This window comes from Lycorma delicatula, chromosome 5 (genome assembly GCF_047948215.1).
Source record: "Lycorma delicatula isolate Av1 chromosome 5, ASM4794821v1, whole genome shotgun sequence".
In the NCBI taxonomy this organism is placed as follows: domain Eukaryota; kingdom Metazoa; phylum Arthropoda; class Insecta; order Hemiptera; family Fulgoridae; genus Lycorma; species Lycorma delicatula.
In genome coordinates this window covers 74,926,181-74,953,274 of record NC_134459.1, presented here as the reverse complement: position 1 = coordinate 74,953,274, position 27,094 = coordinate 74,926,181, and the positions used below count along the sequence as shown (strand labels likewise).

The 27,094-nt window shown below is 27.5% G+C and overlaps 1 protein-coding gene across 1 annotated transcript in view; it reads right to left on the bottom strand.

Moving 5' to 3' along the window:
- Positions 1-27,094, bottom strand: part of LOC142324456 (nucleolysin TIAR-like) — a 1,191,620-nt gene that overhangs the window by 54,151 nt on the left and 1,110,375 nt on the right. Inside the window, exon 6 of the mRNA XM_075365284.1 lies at positions 14,749-14,929. Coding sequence (XP_075221399.1) covers positions 14,749-14,929 — 181 coding nt within the window. The remainder of the gene's footprint in view (positions 1-14,748; positions 14,930-27,094) is intronic.

The window sequence follows — 27,094 nt, the reverse complement described above, 5'->3', positions numbered from 1 at the left end:
CAGTTTTATTGTTATAACTTTAGGAGTATTTTTTATAGATTTATAAAAAAATAAAAATAAAATAATAATAGATTTATATAAACCAAAAGAAAGGAGATGAAATTCTTCGAAATTAATTTTTTTTTTCAAATCTAACAAGCATTGTAGTATTTATTTTTTTAAATTAGCTCAAATTATATTTAAATTCTATTGTTTTTATGTTATGTATCTTTGTAGTATGAAGTAATATTTTTGTTTAAATTGATTAATTTAAATTAATATTTTTAGTTTAAATATTTTAGGAGAAATATTAATTGAACACTTTTATAATTTAATTTCTTCTAATTCGATCATTTGATTGCAAACCATTTCAATTCTATATTAAATGAATGTATGAACATTCACAACAGGTTATTTTACACAACGACGTAGTAAGTTTTGATAGAATTTATCTACGTATTTGTTGATTTCTGTAAAAAAAATTGTTATACTTTCCTGGGATTGGTTTTTTTTAATATAAGTGGAAAAATAATGATAACGTGAAAAAAAGTTTAAAATATTCAAAAAAACGATATTTTTAAACTTTGATCGGTTCTCCCACCACCCAATATTGCCTACAAAGTATTTATTTAGGTCACTTGTACTACTACTATGCTTAGGAAGACTGTAAAAAAATATCTCGAAACAATATGCAATAATAAAATCATAGCTTTTTCGATTTTTGTGAAAGGGAAAAAATATGGGGGAATTTTTTTTTTAATGATAAGATAAGCACGTATGCATGTACCGAGCTTAATATAGATTGGGGTTATGTTTGCAAAATGTTGAAAAAATTGACTCCAAAGAAACTGTCTACCCCGTCCTATGGAGATATTGACCACAAACTTTATCTAAATATTGCTCCATACTCACTACTTTCTGTGCAAAATTTAATCAAAATCGGTTTATCTAGACAAATTTACTAAGCTTCAAACACCTCAACACACATATGTATGTACGTAAATACGAACATTACCCCCCATTTTTTTTTGAGGAGGTCCCAGAGTCATGAAACGTCGAGAAATGCAAAAACCACACATACCTCATTTTGGTCTGATTACCATACTTTCCTTCATGCTGCAAAGGTCTAGAGCTATGATGCCAGGAAAGTAATATGGGTTATAAAGAAAACTTTTTTGTTACAGAAATTTGACTTACATTATTTATAAAATACTAACATATCATTAAGCAAAAACAAACTTTTAATAAAACGTTATTGTAGTATTGAAAGTTATAGAAATAGATTTTTAAAAAACAAAAGAAAGTGGAAATAGATAACATCAGTTCAATATCACATAATTTCTATTAATTTTTAATTAATAATACAATAATAGTACTATATTTCCAGTAAATCCGACAGCTTCTACAAACTATTTGTGTAACATATAAATGTTTAATTATTTAATTTTATAAAGAAGAAAAACACAAAATCACTCCGCACAAATAGAATTAATACTTAGCTAATGACTTTTTTCTATTTGTTATATTACAGTTACTCTCAATTTAAAATAGGATCAATGGAATAACATTAGTTGCTACAATAACAATTCTAATGTACATTAAACATCTAACTATTGCGTTGTGTATTCGCTGTTATATATTACCGATCGGGTGTAATGTAGTTGGAATAGTACATACATAACAGAACCAAGAAGGAACAAGAATGAGAATAAAGATGGGACATGGAAAGGAGGGTAGAAATGTGCAGCCTACTGTACAGTAAAAGTGATATTAAGTCAAGACACGTTTCATCCACACATATACACGCACAGTCAAATGTACACAAATATACATTTATAGAGACTGTACATACATATATATATATGTACACAAACGCAGAAGTGCACACAAACACCTTCTATTACACTTTTCTAACCACAACTTACAACTTGTAGTGGTTTTATTGTTCGGACCTTATTCGTATTCAGTAGACAGCACTGCAACTTAGTACATCAACCGTGCAGTATGATAAACACCATTCACACGTTCGTGCACACATATAAGCTACACAATATAAAAGAATACAATGGTATATCTTTTAACTTTTTGTAAGTAAGAAAAAAAAGTTTAGAAAGAAATATTATATATATATATATATATACGTATATATATATATATATAGAGTAGGTCGGTCGGTTAGATGGACAAGAAAGAAGTAAAGGGCTGAAAGCAAGAGTTAAAAGTAAAGATCTTAAAGGTCCGCATACTTAGTTCTAAACATTACTTTCTCCTTTACCCCTCTTACGTAATAAGAACCACTAAGTTAAAATACTAGCAAGTAAGCCAACAACAAGTACACAAAAAGGAAGTATACAATACCACAACAACAACGATGCTACCAACATCACCCGCTTATACACATCACATCAAACTTAATCCTATAAAACAAACAATTCGCGTTACTCGTAAAGAATGGGGGTTTGCTTAGAGGTAGGATTCCGGTAAAATGAGGTAAACGGAATGGAGTTCTCATGTAACGTTTCATTAATATGATACATTCATTAGGTTTGCGTATAAAAACATGTGATACCGCAGTATTACCCACTGGTGAGGTGAGATGAACTATAAAAAAAGAGAAGAAAAAAAACTACCATACCGCAATATTATATTACAAAGCAGGATTTATACACTATTTCATTCCATCAGTTTAATCTCTTTATACATTTATTTTTTTTTATAATGCATTTCTATCCTATAACTGAGAGCGGATTTATTCCATTCAACGTTAGGAAATACACACAAACTCGAACAAAAATGAAATATATCAGTTAATACGTAAAGTATCTTTCAATTATAGTGCATATACGGGATTTTTTATTAAAGAAAAGCTTTAAAACAATCCACAATTGGTATAATTAAATCATTTTGGTTCGAAACTTAATTTTATAGATTCATATAAATAAACAAGATATTTAATAATAATTCATGTCATCAATTACTCCGACAATTATTATAACTATATTTTTAAAAGATTGAAAAAATTGGTGGAAGTTATAAATTCAACAATATATATGTATATATTTATGCAAGTGATTTTGATTCATCATATATTTTGTTTATTTTATTAAAAATTATCTTCTGACGGTAGAGTATTATGGATAAAATCAGTGGTATCACCATTTTTATGGGATTAAAATAACACAAAAATATGTAGCTTGAAGAAATTTATGTATTCAAAGAAATTTTAATCGAAAAATAACAAGAAAAACGATCGATATATTTGAGGAAAAGATATACTTTACATAATACCGTATTCAGACAGCTTGGTTAATGATCAATAGTAGGTAAAGTCATTTCGTTAGAATAATTGTCTTATTTTTAACAAAAGACGCCAACTTTCTTGCCACTTTTGAGTTTATATAATGATCATATATCATGATCTTAAGTTGCGATCCGTTCGGCAGGAAATCGTTCGGTATCAAAATCGTTTGGATCGGTACCCGAATTATTTGGCGGTCAATTTATTGGATAACATGATCAGTGATTTTTCAAGGTTGCTAAGGAAATATGTTCTCGGTTTGCCTTATCGTTTCAATTACGTGACTTTATGGTCTGGTTGTACGGAGTGCTCTTCTATTTGATTTCATTCATTTCGTTGTTATCGTTACGTCACCAGCCGCTGCGTCTGTGACTACATTATGTTACTTCAAATATTGATCTTATTTACTAATTTTTCAATTATCTTGCTGAACAGATTGTAAAGTTGCTGTGTCGTTATAATAAAAAAAAACTTTTGAATTTCTTAAAAACGGATTCCATTTAACGCTGTTTAGTTATTATAATTTCAACTTAATATTGAAATCGATATCAAACTGAGGATTGGTAAGTTGGTAGTTATCAGTTTTTTCCCAGCACCGACTTCAAAAATTTAAAACAATTAAGGAAGCTCGTAATAAAATAATCGTACTATTAAAAATTTTTTGTATCTTAATTTTTTTTTTAAAGAGCAGTTTAATATTTTATTGTATTAAGATTAATTTTCTGAAAAATTCATTACAGGTTTACAGCATAATGTATGAAAAAAAAAATCATAACATTTTAGGGATTCATAGCAAAATACAGTTTATTAATTTTTGTATTTTTATTGTTCTGTAAACTATTTAAGTTGAAATTAAAAGAAAACGCCAAAAATCAATAATGATTTCGTCTGCTACGCCAGTAATAATTAACAGTTTTCTTTCTTTAGATGAGAAAGAATTCAAAACCAAACAATTTAACTTTTTAGTTTGCTAGTTTGCATGTAAGTTCGACACTTAAAAATCCATCCAAACTTCATTCACAAACTCAAAAATCCTACAAATAGCTAAGTTATTTATAAAAAAAATATTTACCCTATACGTTAAAACGGTTTCAACATAATTATGTAGTTACAATTATTTCCGTGCATATTAATGTTTTTGTAGTCTATGCGTAAAATTCATAAAACTATAGAGGAATTTTTTTCTTTAGAAAAAAAAAAATTACATCGGTTTCTCCTGTCGAAAACATAAGTAAATATGTTAAAATATCACAAGAGAAGAGCCATCCAATGATGACGATACCCTCCCCCTACCCCCGGCCGACGAAAACAAACAGTAAAAGATTATAATAAAAGTAACCTCCATGTTAATAAACGTAATTACAATAACAACTAAGCTCCAATAAACACTCATAATGTCATAAGCACTATTATTATTGGGTTCTAAAACTTGTCCAATCTACGTTGGATCATATATGTACAATAGATTCAGTTCGCACGCGATGTTGTTTATCAAATGGAAGATAAACAGAGGTACATGAACGAACGAATGAAAACAGCATTAAACAGCAATAGCGTTAAAACAATAAAAATAAGCCTTAAAACAAAACTAAACAAAAATAATTACTAGAAATAGTAAAAAAGAAAAATAGAATATCTTCAACGACAATCACAAAGATCTAACACATGAACCCTTTTTCAATTGTTCAATATCATCACCGTCGTCTAATAGCTTTGACGTAAGAGTATTTACGTATCTACTTAGCCTAACCGTGTGTTTAGAACTGAAACGGTCAATCTTTTGCCAAACATACGAAATCCCCAGCATGTATTTTACAATTCCTGACAAACCAAGGCGGTTGGGTCCACTTTCCTCAATATCTGTGACCTTTAGATCACCTTAAATATTTTTATCACTAGTGTTAATAATCACTAAGAAATAATAAAAAAAAAAATTATTTTAGTTTCTAATTTAAATTTCTAACATCTAATTTTATTTTTCAATAAAACTCATTTAACATATTTTTTAAAACAACTTTATTACATTATCAGACGTTATGTAAAACCTCGAAATAGTTTTAAATTCTCACTGTATAAATCTGAAACTATATCTTTGAGTGGATTTATTTTCTAGTACAACAACTTCATGATTTAACGATGTGACAGTATTAAAATATGAAAAAAAAAATACTAATATGGTTTTTTATTCACGTAGAAGTATCTATGTGTATTTTAAGTTCTCAATATGAGTTTAATGACAGATGTACGTAGAATTTACATAAATTATTTTTAAAAGCGGAAACATAAAAAAAAAGTTACAAAGCTTTTAAATTTTAACGATAAATCTCTTAAATACTGTGGATGTCCATCTAACTGCGTGTGTATTAAAGTCCAGCTGAATTGCATACTTCCTTTATATGTGTTTGTATACACGGGTGTGTTCGCATATAGGTGAATGAGAGGGCATTTTTAGATGATTACAGTGCAGTGCATTTATCCTTCATAGCCCTGTTGAAGCACCGGACCAGTCAGTGAGGTAGGGTTACCGTACACTTTACTAAAGTTAAATGTATTCACGGTATTTTTGAACAAGCCGATAATAAGATTAAATATAGATTAAATTTTAATCTTTTTTTTTTATTCTATCCATATTGATTTTTAGACTTAATTTAAGGCTTGCATAACTCTCTAAATATTCTATTTGTTTTAAGTTTGTATATGAAGTGAATTTCAGTTTGCTGGCTTAACACATTGTTCAAATATTAAATTGAAAATACGCCAATCAACATTAAAAACGGCTTTTTTTTTCTGTACGTAAATTTTAATTAATAATTCCTTTACGGCTGATGTAAAACATCGGTTAATAATTTAAAAAAAAATATAATATAAAGTTTGACGTTTTAATGACCCCTTTTTTTGCAAACCCGGATTGATTTTATTCTGTCGATTTTAGAAACTAATTTGGAATCTTGCTATACAGAAAAATACAGAGCATTAACTCGACTAAGTTATCCAGAATTTAATAATGGCGGTTTTAAAGAAAAAGTGACGTGATATCCGAATTTAACTGAATGCAAAACACGATTCGTATTCATGAACAAGTCTAAAAATTGACCTGTTTCTCTAATATTTTTACAAACACACAACACTCTTTATATAATAACGATTGGTAAATTGTATTATTTAGGTTTTTTTATTTCAATCTTCTATTATATTGTCGCGTGTTCCCAGCTCGATCAGGATATTGAGAGATTGACAATTGAAAATTTTAATTCAATTACAATTTATTAGTTTAAAAACATAAGTAAAATAGGACAAATCAATATTAATAATGACAATAAGAATAATAAACGACAATAAAAAACAACTCCCAATAATAATCAAAATAATAACAATAGTGACAACAGTAATAATAATAATAATAATAATAATAATAATAATAATAATAATAATAATAATAATAAAAAACAGTGATTACATACATTACAAAATTTAAAGTAACGGTTAGGATTTATTTGATTTATTTACAACTAATTAAATATTATTCCGTTCCATTGGTAAAAGACATTAGAATGAACGCTAATCTTAATACTTTTAACAACTAGTTAAACAACAACAGTATACCTATTAATACAACAATAATACAATAGATGAGACAAGTATAAAGTTCTTTCACTGCAAATGCTTTTACTGCAGTTCACAAATAAAACTACCCTAACAATTTACGAATGAATTTAGTACATTATCTCTTTCACTAATAGTCTTTTTTTCCTATTTAGCATCCGATAATTACCTTTAAGATAATACTTCCGATGATATGTATGAGTATAAATGAAGTGTAGTCTCAGTTCGACCATACCTGAGAAGTGTGGTTAATTGAAACCCAACCAACAAAGAACATCGGTATCCACGCTCTAGTATTCAAATCCGTGTAAATATAACTGACTTTAATAGAACTTGAACGATGGAACTCTCGGCTTCCAAATCAGCTGATTTGGCAAAACGCGTTCACCACTAGACCAAGCCGGTGGGTTTCATTAATAATCTAACAGTACCGAATCGAATGACTTTTTGTTGTCATGTACTGGGATTACTTGTGTTACCTTATCGCATCGAACTTGTACAAACTAGGAAATTGTGAAGGAAATTCGTTCCTTCACTGACCTCCTCGCAGAACGCTCTAACTTCAAACTCGCATAATAACTCCTCACTTATGACCCTGTCGCCAACTCTATCGTAGCACTCTCTAGCAGACTGATTTCAACTCGTCTTCCCTGGAATATTTACACTCATATCCTCTTGATCTGCAGGATCAGATCCCAGTTGAGCGTGAGAGCAATCGACCTTTCAGTTTCCCATGCATTCCTAACCTGGATCCGGTAACTCTTCTCACGGAACAACATCTGTTTAGATGTATTGGCGGACAATATTACAAAGGATGATTGTTAAACGGACCTGTTAGCTTTACTAAAAGAGTTTCTTTTAGTCCTTTTCTGGATTCCTCCCACTATTATATTTTCTACTAATTAATTGGCAGGAATCCGTTACTCACATCCATTATACCAGTTACAATATTTGGAGAAGTAAAGATTGCATTTTTTTGCTGTTAGTTTGTTGTTATGCATAGTTTTTTTAAATTTTACTTTTTTCATCTATATTTGATATCGTTTTTATAGATATTCTGACAGGTTTTGTGTAAGTCTACGTTCATTTTGGTAATGAAAATTTATGAATAAAGTCGCTAACTTCGAAAATATATTCCACATTGGTCTTCCTACCAGTTGTAGATGAGCTAACAAATATTACTTATTCTTATCTATTAAAACCCGTTTTTCATCAATAAAAGTGAGTACATATATTAATACAATTAAAATTTTTGTGGATAACTAAGGAAACGTAATAAGAAATGTATTTGTCTTATAAAGCTTATAAACGTCTACACACACATACAGCAAAAAATGAAGAATTTATTTATGTATTTATTTTTTATTTTTGAGTTCAGACTCGGAATGCTCAAGTCATTTCAATGCATTTAGCCAAAATGCTTGAATTATGAACCCTCCTTTTTTATGGGTGGAAATAGCTGCTGCCCATACTCTCACTCAAAAAATTATGCTAATACACCTTAAAATCAAAACCAAAAAGAATTTCAGCCACATGTCTTTTTTTACATTTTTCAAAATTAAATATCAAAGCAATTGGGATAAATTTCGTCTATCGAGTGCAACATAAAACTTGAGTTGATAAATAAAAATACAGAGAATATAACTACGACCTTTCAGTGTATAACATGAAATGTAAAATTCAATTAAAAATTCAGCTGAATGGGCAAATTCATATTCAACCATAAAAACAGAATACAAATATAAATCAAACATTTTAAAAAGTGACACCTGATACAAAAAAAAAAAAATTATTCATCGAGTTCCAACAGCAGGTTTTTCATTCCAATGTACACTTCAAATTTTATACAGTATTTTAAAACAGCAAAGTACTTCATCAAACATGCGAAACGGCAAGTAAAATCCACAAAATATGGTTCGCCGTAAATCTCGCTCAAAAATAAGTATTTATGGATTTATTTTGATAATTCGATTTTATAGCAGTGTTCAATACTCAGCCTGGTAAACAAGATTTCTTTCTTTTTTCGCATTAGAAGATTCTATAATATTTCAAAAGGGTGTTTTTGTCGCTGAGTGAATGGATTTCCTTAAGAAAACTGAATTGTTTGGGTGTTCGCGAGTACGACTTATTAGTGTTTGTTAAGCTTTATGGTTTGTTACATTTTTTAATAACAATACTTTTTATATCTTATTCAGACAGATCAATAAAACTGACTCATAACAGTACCGTGTTTTGAAATATTTACTAGAGGAGACGAAGAAATATAATATAATTTTGACTTTTTCCTTATAAAAAATAAACTTTATGGCAAAAAATTATTGGCATTTTATCATTTAAAACACGGAGTAAACGGTTATTAAGATTTTTCAGTATGTTATAAAGATTTCAGTACGAAATGAAATAAAAACTTCAATTTAATTACTTAAAACAGAATTTATTTGTAAACAGTCAGTACGATAGCTTCGAGAAAGATCTATAAAGTAAATCTGATTTTGTTTTATTTATTTATTTTTGTTTGGGCATTACACAAATGCTACTGCACGTGCAGTACACACATACACGCACTCACCCACAGGAAGAGAAGGAGTGATGAATTTATTTTCCAATTTCATAAAAAATAATTTAGTTTTATTGAGTAACTAGCACCCACCGTCGTGGCTTCGCCCGCGCTAAATGCGTATAGGACTTCAAAAATTGGGAATAGATTTTTAGTAATTATGTGTGGGTGGTTGCTTTCAGAGTTATTGCTATTCACAACTTGATAAAATAGATCAATTTGGATTAATCTTTAGAAGATTGATTAATTTATATACAGATTAACTAATTGTTAATCTAATGACATTAGATTTAATAAATCACATAATAAATATCTGAAGAGGTCGATATTGACAATTTCAATCAATATAGACAATGATATTAAATTTACTAAATGAAGTTCTAGATTATTTATTTATATATATTTTTATATTTGATTTATATAGTAGTGAGAATGGTGAGGTTTGATTTGTAGAAAACATTTCAGAAATTATAAAAAAAGGTACAGTTAAATTTTCATAATGATTGGTTCAGTAACTTCGTGATTATTGAGAATTAACGAAAAAGACACTGTCTCTTTAAAATAGTGAGATTTACTCCAATAACAATTTTATGGTACGGTACTGAGGCAAACTGAAATCATTAAAAAACGTAAATGGTCTATTTATCAAATATTTCCTTTTAAACTTTTCAACGTATTACGTCATCATCAGAGAATCAACATTAAAAAACAAACAAAAAATAAATAAAAATTTATTTTGTATGAATTCATCGTTTTTATTTAAAACAATCGTTATATAAAAATATTTTTTTTTTTTAATTTCAGTGAATTAATTTTTTTTTTGTTTAATTATAATTTTCATCAATTCTCTGATGAGGTAATTTGTCGAAAAACGTAATAAGTAGTAAACCATTTTATACATACCATTTTGGTGGTTTTATTATTTTCCACATATTCAAATATAAAATCTCAAAAACATATTTTTAAGGTGTGTGTTTTTCTATTAAAAGTTAAATTATTCATTTTGTGAACTATTAATGCATGAAAACCAATTCGTAATTTAAAACAATTTTTCTACGCAAATTGAAAAGTGGTTTATACTTTACGTGTAAAAATATTTTCTTGTTTTTCAGACCAATATCGCTTTTTTAACTATAAAAGAAGCATATGAGTCTCAGTAAAGTTAGTAAGGGATTGGTGAGTAAACGTTCTGTTAAAGAAAACTTGCAAACGATTCGGAAAGAAATTGAGCGATCGTCGGTTTCCGTATGTTTTCTATCCATTTAATTCTGAAACAGTGAATATTTTTGTAACTTCATTTCAACTTTGACAGATTTATTATTGAAAATATAAGATTTATTTGACACATAGCTAGTACGGAAGTTTAGGACTGTATGCGAGTAGTTGTGTGAGTTTAGTCGAGTTTGCGAGAGTTAAGTCTATTTCGGTAGCAAATAACGGTCGGGATTGCGGGTCAGCGCCTCGCCTTACCGAGCTTCTCGCCTCTACATAGAGAGAACGAACAGTCTTCCAAAAGGCGAAGGGTGGCAAGGAATGGTGGTAGCCGGGTGTGAGAGACGATATCGACCCTACTAGCGGCGGCCTATGATAAACGGCTTCACTAAACTGAAATTAACTCCCTTTATATCACTTATATTAAGTAACAGTCGGATAGTCGTTGCACAACTGAACTGGTCCGTGGCGCCGCCTCATGTCTGCTAAACTCACACAACTCAAACAAAAATCATTTTCGTTATAAGTTGATTGCAAAAATGTTTTCTCGTCGACAAGAATATTTTAATTTCACGTAAATTAAAATTAATGAAAAAACGAAAAAATAGACAAATTAAAGTTTTTCAAAACAATAAATTAATTATTTATGAGATGTCTTTCTGTAGGTTACACTTTCGTTTAATCGTGTAGCAAACCCCACACAGATAATAATAATAATATCGTAATCTATACATTAAAAAAAGTATTAATAAATAAATAAACAATAAAATGTAATTATATAATTTTAAAATATACTTACTATTATACTAATTTTAATTATTATAAAATATTATAAAGAACAATTTAGATCCGGAGTAACAGTACAAGGTGAAAAGATAAAGATGCTACAATTTGCTGATTATATAGTAATTCTAGCCGAGAGGATTCAGAAGAAACAATGAACGGCATGGATGAAGTCTTACACAAGAACTACCGCATGAAAATAAACAAAAACAAATCGAAAGTAATGAAACGTAGTAGAATTAACGAAGATGGACCACTGAATGTGAAAATAGGAAAATATTATGGAGGTAGAATAATTTTGTTATTAGGAAGTAGAATTATTAAAGATGGACAAAGCAGAAGCGATATAAAATGCCGAATAGCACAGGCGAAACGAGCATTCAGTCAGAAATATAATTTGTTTACATCAAAAATTAATTTAAACGTCAGGAAAAGATTTTTGAAAGTATACGTTTGGAGCGTCGCTTTATATAGAAGTGAAACTTGGACGATCGGAGTACCTGAGAAGAAAAGATTAGAAGCTATTGAAATGTATAGGAGAATGTTAAAAATCAGATGGGTGGATAAAGTTAAAAATGAAGAGGTGTTGCGGCAAATCGATGAAGAAAGAAGCATTTGGAAAAATATAGTTAAAAGAAGAGACAGACTTATAGGCCACTTATTAAGGCATCCTGGAATAGTCGATTTAATATTAAGAGGATCAGGTAGAAGGAAAAAATCGAGCAGGCAGGCAACGTTTGGAATTTGTAAAACAAATTGTTACGGATGTAGGATGTAGGGGATACCGAAGTGAAACGACTATCAAGAGATAGGGAATCTTGGAGAGCTGCATCAAACCAGTCAAATGACTGAAAAAAAAAAAATATGACTGAAATTTTATTATATAATTATATATTACGAAAGATAAAAAAGTTTATTAAATAAAAAATAATAAATATTTACAAAAAAATTCTTTCTCGTTTTTCACGTTGACAAAACCGTAAAAACAGTTTATTTACAAGTACAAAGTAACAGAAGGTGTGCCAGTAGTCTCTCTGTGTGATAAATACAGATAATGATAAATAGAAATAAAATACTAGATTTGACTATTTAAGTAATACCAGTAATTAATCTGACTCATCACCAGTACAGAAAATTTTCATTAGAGATCTCATGAAAAATAATTTAGAGAAACTAGTTAAATACCTTACATTATCGAAAGAAGAAAGATCTTAAATGTGATAACTAATACCAGACTAAACAAGTTAGTAGTAATAAATAGACAATATAACGTAGTAAAGTAAGTAGTGTAAGAGACCCTAATGTACTTAAATATACTTTTTAAACAGATAGACTTAAATCTAATTTCATACATTCTGCTAACAGGAAAATTCTAGTAACAGCAGGCAGGAGTTTATCCATAAATGTAAGCTTAGAAAAATGGGAAAAAAAACCACTTGTACACTGAATTGAACACATACTAAATTAAACACAGATTTATAAAGTTAATTTTAGCTTTATTTTTCTTTAATTTTTTTTTTTAGCTTTTAAACGCCAATTTTAAACCAATTTAAAATGTGTTAGTAACACGGACCTTTTATATTCTGTTAAATGATGTTCAATTCAATACACATTTATATGAATACATACGAGTGAGTAGAACAACGGGTAAATCATCAATGTGGAAAGTTCTCGTTAAAAAGCGGTTTTTTTCATTGTTTTATTGTAAAACGGTATTGTTAGTCAGTGATGTGGCTACTGTGGGCCCGAAGGCATTACGAACAGCGGCCGCCGATCTTTACAAAGTCCGATCGATAAAAAAAAAAAAAAAATATTGTAAACCGTTTCCGCTGTTTAACAACGAACAATATAATTGTAAAGATTAAAAAAAAAACATAAAAAAATACTAAAAACAGATTCTCTTCAATCGAAGAGTTGCACAAAATTCCGCCCTTTATAACTAACTAGTATGCTCTTAAAGTTTGATTATAATGGTACAAAAGATTTGATTAAATTGAATTTCTTTTTTGTTTAAATAAATTAGAAACTTTTTAATTGTTATTAAAATCACTCTTAATTTTTTATTCGTTCATAGTATGCAGTACTGATTACAGTTTTCATTTCCTCCACGAAAAAACTACGTATTCTTTTAAAAGATTTTAAAATACAAGAAATTTAGAATTTCTACAAAATTAGTTACAAATTTATACTAAGATTAGTATTACCTAATTTATCGAAATTTTCCTAAATTTTCGAGGGTAAACATACTAAGATTTACATTATCCAGAATTTTATCTGTTAGAAAAAAAGGAACAAAATGTATTCAATGATTTTTAAACTTCAAAAATTATTCGGACAAGATAGTAATAGAATAAGTCTAAAATATTCTGTCAAGGTAATACTCATCTCTATTCTACGGTAATAAAATTTCTTTACATTTATTTTAACCAAAAGTAGATAATATCTTTCTATAAGTTAATAAATCAATGCGATAGTATTGTGGGAAAGTTTACGAAAAATTACATTTTTTTCTTCTTTCTTTATGATGGTCGACTATTAAGTGTGAATAATTACATGATATAAATACATGAAAATACTTTTTAAATTAAACTTTACAGCCAATTGCAAAGACGATAAACAAATTCAATTTTTTTTTTGACTTCATTGTCCTACTACTATATACTATTAAAATATACAGAAAATTATTAATGATGGACATACTTATTCGTAACATAAACCGCTTAACCTTTCATAAACTACATGCTTTTTGAAATACAATCTATAGACAGCACAACACATCCATGCCATCTGAACACTACGTAAAACTCAACGTAATAAATACTAAGCCAATAAAAATGTACATAACAGACCACAATAACTTACTCTAATATAAAAAAGAAAATAATAAAAGATAAATTAAAATATATTGAAGAAAAATTTCTGTATAACGTGCTAGAAAGATCATACTCTTAAATGACCATGAATAAGACCATAATAATACTTTAAACAAATTGATGCATAGCCGGTACATTGTTTCTCGACTAAGAACTATTGTTTGGGAATTATTCGCTTCATGTTTTCTAAAACAATTACCCTCTACTGTACTTCTTATCTAATATCAAAACTAATATTTTACTGAAATATCACGTTAGTAATTCGTCAATTACATTTTACATAAAAACAATATAATTTTTTTATGAAATATGAAAAAAAAACCGTTGTAGATATAAACACATTTTACAAGACAAGTAACAGATAAAATATTTGCAAGTAATCATTAGTAATAATACGTTTAATATGAAAATAATGAGTAAATAAAATAAAACTGTCAACATACCTGACAAAAGCGTATCCTTTATCTTTGAAGACTCTAATCTCCTGAATATTACCGAATGGTGAGAAAGTCTTTTGTATGAGCTCTTCCGTGAGTCCATTTGTTAGGCCCCCGCAGTAGACCGTACAGTTGGTGGGACTGGATTGATTATAAACCTCATCGAACGTTAACGGTTTTGAATTCACTGCACAGAAAAAATGTATGAATTTAAGTTAGAAAATAAAAAAAAGTTAAATATACATAACTGTAAAAATGAATTTATAAATGCAATATTTTTTACATATAATTTTTATCGATTACATATATATTTTATTTTAATAAATGTGTAGCACATGTCTATTAAAATATAATAGTACAGGGTACAAAAGATGTGAGTTTTCTCTTAAGTCTGAATTTTAGTGACGCGACGGTTGATTGATTTTTTTTTTCTTTTAATATGTTTTGATATAAAAGAAGTTCAATTACCTTGGAGTAATTTAGTAATCTTATTTTATTAACATGAAATAATAATAATAATATTGTTATTAACAAAAAAGAAAATGAAATAATTTAATACAGGAATTTTCATTACAACAGGAATTTTTTTAATAAAGGATACATTTTTACTACGAAAATTTAATATATAAAGTAAAAACTTACTAGAAAACCCATAAAAATTTTTTTCTTTCTTTTTTGTTATTTTTAGAATAAATTAAAAATAAATTTGAATCAACGATATCATTTAGGTCTATAACCGTTTTATTTCGCTTATAGAACGTTCACCTGACTTAATAAAAATAGTAATAAATTTTTCCTACACAATTAATTCTTAACGCATGAAATAATATCTAAGTGGATAGCTTTGCTGAAAAATCCTGTAATTGGGTGCACAATTTAAACTACCGATTTAATAATATTATTCATAGAAAGAATTAGAAAAAAACGGGAGCAAGACTGGTGTTTAAAATTAGCGTAAATGCAACAATTACAAGACAAAATCGTGTACGTAAAAAACAGAGAATGTAATCAAACATGATAAAAGCGAAAAAAAATCCAATAAAAACCTTCTCTAGCATCATTTATTACTATTAGCGATTACTAGTCATGTGATCGTTAGCGATTGGGTTGTCGTTGATTGTTAAAATATTTATCCGGACTTGGTCGGGAATTAAACATCGGGATCTTCGATACCACAGACATGCGCTCTACCCTCTATCAACCAGACAATCATTTTTTGTTTTTATTTTTGAATTTGATTCATATAAAATTGATTTTATATGAATTTTTTTTTGTTTTTTTAATTAACTAAAAATAAAAATAAATGAGTGTAGAACAAATTAAGTATAAAATCCCAAGTTTAAATCCCAGTCAGGCTAAAAAATTTTCATTCGCAAAGATATTTCTATTATATATTCCCCTATAGAATACACATAGCTATAGTTGAATTAGTCATTAATATATAAGTGAATCAATCAAAAATAAAAAAAAGTAGAAATAAAATTCAAGAAAGACTGTGTTAAGAATAGTATTTAATGATGACTTTTGATTTCCTAGAAGCCAGATAAAATAACTGTAAAAAACATATATTTTGTACAACTGTACGTGAATTCCAGTAGCAAAAAATTAATTTAAAAAAGAAATTCAGTTTTAATTATTTTTAAAAGTTATTTTTTGATCTAATTATGCATTATTATTGGATGAAAAAATGTTTTATATATGCAGCAATAATTCCAAATTTAATTTGAGAATAATGGATGAATATAAATTGAAAATGTGAAAATGATTTATTAATTTATCAACTTTAAAAAAAAGAAAATCACTTGTAGCTAATTTTAGAAACCTAAACCTGAATCATAAATGTAAATACTACAGTGCCTTTAATCCGAATTCTGCTATTCCAAATATTTTAATAATCCCAGACTTTATTATTATTTTTTTTTTTTAGTTTATCTTTAGATTTTTTGATATTCTATTTAAAAAAAAAAAAATATTTTTAAAAATCTTGTATAAATGATTATATTATATAAAAAATTAAAAATCAAAAGTAATTACGAAAATGATAACAAATTTAGTGAAATTATATTGAGAGGGCGTTAAGAGATAATAAACCTGATGAGGAAGTGGATAACATACAAAAATTTGTGAAACAAGTTGGTGAAATTTCTGGTTCCACATACCCATTGACGACTGACCTTCAGAAAAAAAATTAAATAAACGAGATTTAAAATATTTATCGTTCTAAAAAATAATTTATTCTATTTTCAAAATAAGCACATTTATCGTGTTTTCTACATTTTATATTTTAATTATATTTTTTAAAAATTAAGAAAAAAAACAAAAAGTTTTACAATTTATTTTTTATTTAAATTTCAGTCTTATTATACTTTCAAGTTTTATTTCAATACTTTTTAATACAAGTATCATAATATATATATTTTCAAATGTTTTACATTTATACTTTTTTTAAATGTTTCAGTGTAATATTGCAAAATACACTTCCTTAACAGTTATACTTGTAAGTAAAACGCAAAAAGAAAGCGTATAAAATTATACGCTTTATAATACAAATATTATATTATATATTAATTATATAATTATTATTATTCTGGGTATCATTTCTTAGATACTGTAAGCAGACAACAGCATGTTATATTCATTCATGTTATGGATAATCATTAAGTATTTAATACTTAATATATTAATTTAACTTAACGTAAAAAGAATATTGCGGTTTTACGTGTACGTCACAGTAATTTGAAAAACCTGCTAATGCAATACGGTTGAACATTTTTTATTTAAAATTACAACCACTGTTGATATTTTATAAAGTGCAAAAAATATTTGCAATTTATAGATAACAAATCGTAAACACGTATTAAAATATAATGAACATACTGGTCAGTTGATAAAAAAGAAAATAGGAAGACAATATTAACCTTTTATAAAAATACGAATAATATTACATTGGATTTGATTTAATTTTAATTTATTTTAGTGTTACATCATATAATTTGACATTTATATGCGTCAATGCAAGTATTTGTGCTCCCACTCGCTAGTATGTGAGAATGTACATATCCAACAACAAGGTACGCTAATTGCAGAGCGTGCTAAGAGGTCATAACTATCGATAACATAATACAACGCAACGCAAGGTTGTAACGCAGTAACGTTGAATAACAATGTAATGGACGAGTACAACTGGGGAGTACAGGGGATTGTAACAAGTACAATATTGTGCGCGCACACGGAAACACAATACGTACGTAAATGCATAAAGGAACACGAGTATACACGGTACAGGTTAATAATTTTCTTCCAAATTGTTTGTAATTGAAACGAAACGTTTCTTCTTTAAAACACGAATGATCAAATCTATATAATAGTCAGAACCTTAGAAGTTATTTAAGGCAGTTAAACATTTAACTTTTTTTATTAGGCAGCGGAATACGATAGTTGAATTTTTATTATTTTTCTTCTAAATTATACTCTTCATTATTTTTTACCGGAAAACTGCTGCAGTTTACTGCTTCACATACTTTTCCGTAAAAATATCTGGAATCTTCCACTTAATATAGGAAAGAAGAAATGCTTTCAAATGGTTATAAAATACAAACAATTTAATATTAATTAATATAAATAAATGAAATACCAACTGTGTCATGTTTAAAAAACTTAATATTACTGATATTAATTTGACCTAAATTTAATTAAAAATTTACAATAAGATGCAATTTCAATATTCATACACTGGTTAGTATAAAGATATGAAATTAATAATTAAACTGTTTGGGAAATAAATACTATTTTATTAAAAATACCTTCATTGCAGTCTCTGAAGAGAAATAGGAAAACCGTTGTATATCAGTTAATTTAAACAATTTTTTTTTTATTACTAATTGACTACATCTTTGAATATTACATCCAGCTCAGTCAGATAAGCTATCAGGTATTCTTAGATATTTCTATTATTCATAAGAAATCCTGACACCGAAGATCTTATTTCCGTCCTATTTTCAGATCTAATAATTTTCTAACTGATTCCTTATCAAAGCCAGGTAAGGAAAAAAAAGTTCATCTAGTAAAATAAGATTTTAGCAGTCAGAGAATAGTCAGGTAAATCCCACCGGTATTTCCAGTGATTTTATGTAATTATTTGTATTTTGGTATAGTACTGATCCAAAATAATAAAAAAAAACATAATTAATTTTTGGAAGTATTATTAATTGTTTCAATAGACAATTTAAAAAAAATTAATAAACAAATTTAAGTATAATGGGAATTTTGAACAAGTTGATTTTTTATTTCAGTGAAATATAAGGAATGTTTTTACTAAATTACTGCATGTAGTATTTGTTTAATATTCTTTATCAGATTTCTTTTTCACTGAATAAAAAAATAACGAATAAAACGAAAATTAAAATAATATAAGTTAAAAATAAATTTGGAATTATCTCAAATATTTACAGAGTTTGAACAAAAAACATTCTTTATTAAGTTTAAAATAATGATTAAAAACACTTAATAAAATATTGAACTGTGAAAAATTGAAGTAATTTGTTTCCAGGAAATCAGACTTTGTTTATATAATATATTCCAATGTATAAATATTTATATAATTTTTTGCAATATCAAACGACAAATTAAAATTGTTGAACTAGATTTTACTGAACTGTTTTGTTTACTCCCGTCCTCTGAAAACCAATTTCTAGTAAAATAATAAGTAAAAGCATTGTGTATAAGTAAGAGACACTAACTAATTTTTTTATATTAGACGAAGAATATTTCTTGTACACTATGATTTAGGCAAGAATAAAAATATATCAGATTAGTGCTTATGGTTGTAAATGTTTATAAGAATAAGACACAATAAATGACAAATATTTGAAATAATTATATAATTACTACTAATGCACAGATTATAGAGTGGTTCACGAAGAATGTAACAAATTTTCAGGACATTCCGGTGAAAATGAAGAAGAAAGATCTTTTTTTTATTTTTTAAATTTGTTATTTTTTTAAAATACTTAATTTTTTTTTGTTTTAAAATACTGAAAGTTTTGTTTTATTTAATACATAGTTACAATCTGCCACATTTTGTTATGTTTTCTTTTTATTAAACTTCGAAATTCTTTCGTTTGTATTTAGTTTCTGTGTACTTTTATTCATAAGTGTTATTCAGAATCAAATTATCTAAAAGTTTTGTTTAAAACTTTTATGTGTTTGTTAACCATTCAACAACGTAATTTTACGCCAAACACAAATAATATATTTTTCGACTCCAGTCTTTTGTCTTTTATCCCAGATTTTTCGAAAAGTACTAATATACAATAGTTTTGGAACCTTTTTTTTTTTTTTAAGAACAGATTTAATATAAAAACACTAAATTTATCTTATAATTTGGATGGGTCCTAAGAATTACAGTCTGACTTAATTTTACTGAAAACGCAGAAATCATGGGAAAAGTTTTCGCCAACGAAGCGTTTCCGAATCTATGTTAATAATAAATTTTATTCTTCATTTAAAAATTCTTTGTGAATTATGCTTTATATTTCAACCAAACGGCAGAAAAATCTTTCTATAATATAATCTTAGAATTGTCAATTATGATGAAATTTATATTTTGGATTATCAAAGATATATCTTTAAACAACTGTCGAAATTAACGATAGAAGTGCATAGGTAAATAATTTGATCAGATAAATAAATAAATTAAGATAACATGGAAGTGTTGTACTATAATTAGTGTTCTCTCCCTAATAAGATAACTACTATGTGCTTGGAATATTAAAATAAATAAAATATAAGAAGTATCTATAGTATTATAAAAATAAATACTTTAGCCAAACAAGTTTAAAACTTTCATACTGTGTTTGAATGCAATTGGTAAAAGCGGAAGGGCAATTGCCACTAATCGGTAAAAGCGGGAGATGCCACTATTTATCTATTGAATTGCCACTATTTGGATTATCCCGCTAATGTTTGTAGATATTATTTTAAGTTATTAAAAATCAGCCTTTTCAACGTCTAGTAAAAAGAGTAAATTTGCTAACTTCTCTAATTTAACAATTTATATTAATTTTTAATTAAAAATTTCATAACATCAAAATTCGGGGATAAAATTAAAAGAATAAATTTAATGCTGTTAATTGTTAAAATAATAAAAATGAACAATAATAGTTTTAATTAATTTTTTACGATAAGAAAAATTAAACAGCATATGTTAGTTTACGAATTACTCTAATTTATGAGGATAATGTATACGTATTAATATGCGTGTATTATGACATGTAAATAAAAAAAATTCCTTTCGGCACGCCGGAAGGAGGAGGTAGATTTCAACGGGGTAAAATAGGGGTAGGCGAACTCGGATTGCACGAACTCGTATCAAACATTACTTTCCATGTTTTACGGACACAACGTTTTCTCAGACTATAAGTAATAGCTAAATTGATACCTGTGCCTATTAAGGGAGCTCTGATGTTTTTGTCCTTGAAACTCCATTTTTTCCACCCCTTGGCCCAAATCCAAAGAATAGTAGGAACACTAAACGAATTCAATATTTTACTTAAAGAAAGTTATAGCGATTTTTTTTTTTTTTTTGGTTTTGGGGGGTCCCGTAAGGGTTGGTCATATCAAAAATTGTTACACATAAAATTTTTAGGTAATGTTTACAGGACTAACGACCACTTTAAACCGATTCAATACTGTGCCTATTAAGGGAGGTTTGATGTTTTTTGTCTTCGAAACCCCATTTTTTCCACTCTTTGGGCCAATAGTTGGAGATATCAAAAGATTTTACTTGGATAAGTTTTAGGCCCTTATCCAAAGAGTAGTAGAAATATTAATCGAATTCGATATTTTACTTAATAAGAAAGTTATAGCGATATTTTGTTTTCGAAAAAGCATCCCCATTTCCACCCGCATAGCCCGATCTTTCTCATTAACGAACTCAACCGAGATTTTTGGTCGTTATATTTTATGTATCCATTCGCAAGTGATTGGCGCTAAATTACGGCAGTTATCGTGTCAAGAAGAAAGTGAAATATATATATGTATATATAAACTTTTGGACTGACAGTGGTTTTGCGGTCTGGGGATGTGAAACGCGAAGATAAATCGAAATTTTCCGGAAGTCGAATCATAGTACCCAATACAATAAGTAGCTTTCTTATGAAATCTACCTAAAATAATAATTTAAACGTTAAGGAATAGTTGTTAATTAAATATAACAAGAAGAAAAATACACTGTGAAATTCTATGCTCTTCAATTGTTTCCCATCCGCAATCTAGAAATTCTCAATGTACTAATTTCTTAATCACGCTTAAACACCAAAGAGTATAGAGAAATCTTTTTCAGTGCACGTCTTTCAAATACGTATGTAAAGCTAGATATATACTCGTATTTATGTATGTAAATATATACGCTAGATATTCAGGTATTTACTTAAAATCATTAATCTGTTGTTTCATTTATTTATTTCCAGGGTTGCGAATATTTACTTATTTGTACTTAGAAAAACTTATTTGCATTTCCCTTGGCGGTTAGCTTTTTTTTTTTTAATCAACTAATTGGAAGTAGGTGTAGCCACTCCCGTCGCACGAACAATAACACTGGTAGTGGCTGTGTTGATTGAGCCCTCATCTCCGTACACCGCTACACCTCTTAAAAATTCATAATTCAAAAAATCTCAATAATTGTTTTTACATTTTTATCTGAAGGTATTTGTAAGCTAAATCTACTGAATATTTCGTTTGGTATAGTCGGAAATTGGAAAAACTTGAAATTACTTTTCAAATTTTTTTTACGTTCTTTCATCCTCTTTTAAGGTCGAATATCGAAAACCTAGAAACTGGTTTTTATATATTGACATGAAAATTACACACATCAAAAATAAGGTAAATATCTTATTTTTTACCGAGAAATTAGAAAAATAATAAATTTCTTTGTTACACCATTTTAACCCTTTAAACTCAAAATTTCAAGAAATCCTTTCTTGAACCCTAAAATAATATACATACAAATTTTCGTCAATTTATCTCCAGTAGGTTTTGCTAGGCGTTGATTATGAATCACTTCTTTTTTTTAATATAGATAACAACTTAGTTTTGTTACTATATCTTATCACTGTCTTTGAATTCAACTTTCGAAATTCTTGAAATATTTTTAAATTCATATGTTGAAAATTTTACAATACAAACGATTCAACTACTATGAGGCAACATAAAAATGTAACATAACTATAGAGGTTTATAGACCAATATTATGAAGTAATGCTCCTTTCTCTCCTCAGCAGCATATATTACAAATTAATATTTGAATTACCTAGCTGTAAATTTCATCTATTGAATTTATACGATCCAACAGTGATCTGACAACCGTTATTACAACAACAGTTATTACTCAATTAGTATTATAAATGAAGGGGTCTTTTATAGTTGTAATACAATTACTCTACAAGTTAACCTTATATTACATCTCGGTAAAGGAGATCGCTTTAATTGATGTTTTATACAGATTCATAAAGACCAAGTAGTTAAAATAATTTGGAATATAGATCTAGAAGATAAGTTCAGTAAGCTTATTTTAAATGATCATAAACTGATTTTCTTATTGAAAATCTACAAAGTACATCGTTTAAACTGTATTTATTGCGTGTTAAATTTACGCTTTTTAATTAGGGATAGAGTATATTTCATCGGCGGCGACTAACGATTCGAAAGAGAATGAAAACCTATTAACATTTCCTCAAGTCAGTTGACGTCACCTTTCTTTCTCTCTCTCTCTCTCTCTCTCTATATATATATATATATATGTATAAATAATAAATACACACGCGCGCGCACACACACACACACACACACACACACATTCATGACACCATAGATACTGCTTTCGTAGATTCATTTGTATGTCTCCATAACGCATGCGTTTTAAGGCCCTTACTCGCGTTTTTAGAACGTTATGTGTAAAATAAAATTACCTGACCTAATATTATTGATAAATAAAGTAGATTTTAAAATGAAATAATAAAACAGTAACAAGCAAATAACTGATTGTACACAAAGATATATCGCCAATGAAATCATGATATTATAAAAATAAAATAGAGTATAAACATGTAAGTCAATTAACAATAATCTGGAATGGTGGTAAAGAGAAGTGGGCGTATCATTATTTAGAATAAAATTATGTTTTTATGATTGTTATTCACCTAATCTATTTATCTAATCATAATTAACCGTAACTCCCACCCAAACGAACAATAATTTAAGCTTCAACGTGTAATCTACGCGTGGGTAAAAATAATGACTAGTATATATTCAAAAGTTATGGAACAAAAACAGTTTAATGTATAAAATACTAATATACTCGTTTCACTGTATAAATCTGTGTTGTATAATATGATAATTAAATAAATGTAATGCAAATTATAATAAAAATACAAAACATCTGTTCATAACACATTTATAGAAGAAATTCAAAAAAAGTTAAATTAATACACGGAGATAACTAATTCAAAAGTTTTAAGTTAATTTAAACGTGAAAATATTTAATTTAAATTAGCCTGGAGTCGTTTTCTGTAAATTTTTTTGTTTGTCTTGGAATTTCATGTTCTGGAAACTTTTTTTCTATTTATGTCAATGTACAAATTATATTTCTAATGGGGGTGTACAACATTTTTTTTATGAAACAGAACATCACTTTTTTATCAACAGCTATGGTCATTAGCCCGATCGAAATTGGTAGTGAATGAAAAGATGCCAGGGATTCGAACCTGGGACCTCCGCAAGAGATGACGAGACACTACCTACTCAGCGACGGAGGTTGACCACATATCGGTTGTAAAAGGAACGTAGACAATGATTTCGATTCACTACAATACCAAAGAAATATGATGAAGAACTACCCATAAGAGCATACTTATGAGTCGCACATCCACACGTACTCACTCACTAACTCATAGACCATGTGTTATTCTTTATTTGAATATTACGTTTTATCTTTTTAACATAATTTATCATTTAAAACATGTAATATTTATTCTTTTAATTGATAATAGTAAAAAGAAAATATCGGTGTTGAAAATATCAGTAACTGACTTGAATTATAATAGTAGGAATACTAAAGTACGTAATAACAATAAGATAGTTTAGAACCGATAACTTTCATCTTCAAAAGAGGCGACGTGTAGAAACATTTACAAAAGACCCGAAGCTTGAATTTAATTGAAAATACCGTGTAAAGAATGAAGTCCAAAAGATTTTAGATATAATTTACACCTGAAAAGTGTGAGAAAACTAGAATTATTTCCTAAGAGTCTGTCTAACTGATAAATAATCAAATAATTTAGTTGATACTGAATGCATAAAATTTACAAGGAAAATCAAACTTTTTTTTCTATTTAACAATTTTTCCTATTATATAAAGTTTTTTATTACCCACAAATTATGGTATTTAGTAATACTATTAGTAATTGAGAAATTTAGTATTTATGGTAAATAACTAAGTAATTTAATTTTTTATTTTTTGAAGTTTAATATTTGAACCAAACTATCCGGACGAACCAAATAAATAAAATTAGAGAGAAAACTCAAATGAAGAGAACTTCATGCCATAAGAGTCCTTAGAAACGATTACAAACTGATATTTTCATCAAATACTAATAGATAAATTATATGAACAAATCTGTTAATAGTTTTAATATTTAAGCGTTTTCTTCACTGAAATTTGTCGGTGTCACAAAAAAATTCAGATAACACTTGTTACCAAGACTTTAGATATGTAGCCAAAAAGTCACTAAATTGGCTTAATAACCTAAGTTATGGAATATTAAGTTTATAACAGTTTACATAATAATATAGGCTATACCCTTTATTGAACACCTGAACTATATTATAAAACCTAACATAATTTTAAGGAAAAATTAATATAAGAATACTTAATAATCACTATTTTATAACATTTATTTTCAACAAAATAGACGTTTCAAATTAAAGAAATAGCAGAGTATTCAAATACACGAAGTTCATACGTAAGTAAAATAAAACAAAAAGAAAACAATTTTTTGAATTTAATTAGGCAGAATAACGAAACAAAAAAAGCCACAGAATGCAATTTCTCCTGAAAATATATAATTCGTAGAAAAAATATTTACACAGGTAGGCCAAATCCATAATCCATCAAAAATAATTAATTTAAAAGAACAAAACTAATAAAATAAAACTAATTTATCAAAATTATTTACATAACCACAAATAAAATATTGTTTTATAACTTTATTCAGGATTTAAAATCTTTTTAAAAATCTAATTGAAAAAAAAAATTAATTTTATTACACATAAACATGCATAAAATAAAATGCAAGCATTTTAATCATTAAACATGCAATTATTACAATCAGAATATATGAAATAGTAAATTAATAAATAGATATATATATGTACAAAACAAAATGCATCTGAAGTATATTTTCATGAAAATTTAACAAGAAAAAAAATAAAAGTTTATATAAAAAGAAAAACAGAATTTATGAAATAAAGTACGGGTAACACATAATATAGTAATGTAATATTTACTTATTTCGAAATAAATAGTAATATACCCATACTTGTATTTATTTTTGGAAGTATACTATTTTATGTCTAACCGTGAAAAATAAATAACAACAAAAATTTACCATGTGATAAAGAAAATGAAATGAGAAAACGGACGCTAATCGAATTTTTACTGATGACACAGATTTAATTATATATCTACGGTAAGCTATATTATGTTTGCTGAGTATTGAAAGTAATATTTGAAGTTAAGTAACATTATGCTGTTGTTCCTTTTACTATATTCATGCCAAAAATTAAAATATCTTTAGACAATATAATTCGAAATAAATGAATGAAGAATTTACGTGTATAAAAAAAAAACAAAAAATAGTTTATCTGTATACTGTTGCTGTTTGGTACAACCTGCATTATAATAATGTATTAAAGTGGTGTTCCAGTAATGCTTCGGTGATAGATCTACTCGAACTCAAAAAAGTCTTCAAGGAACGTTTTCTAATAAAGAATTCAAATGTGTTTTTTTTGTAAAAAGTGAGAGGTGGGGGATTATAAATACTATAACGTAGTTTTATTATAAGCCTCTTACGTCATAACTGTAGGTATATTCTTCAAAAAAATGTAAACCTTAAAATTAGTTTCGTAATTATTGTTAATACAGTAAATTCAATTAGAATGAATAATACTGAAACAATTAACAACTAACAGCATTGATAAAGCAAACGGACTTTAAGGTATTTACATTCACAATTAATTCTTGATAAAAAGGGAATGATATAGTACTGTTAAGACTAAAACTAAATATATAAAATTA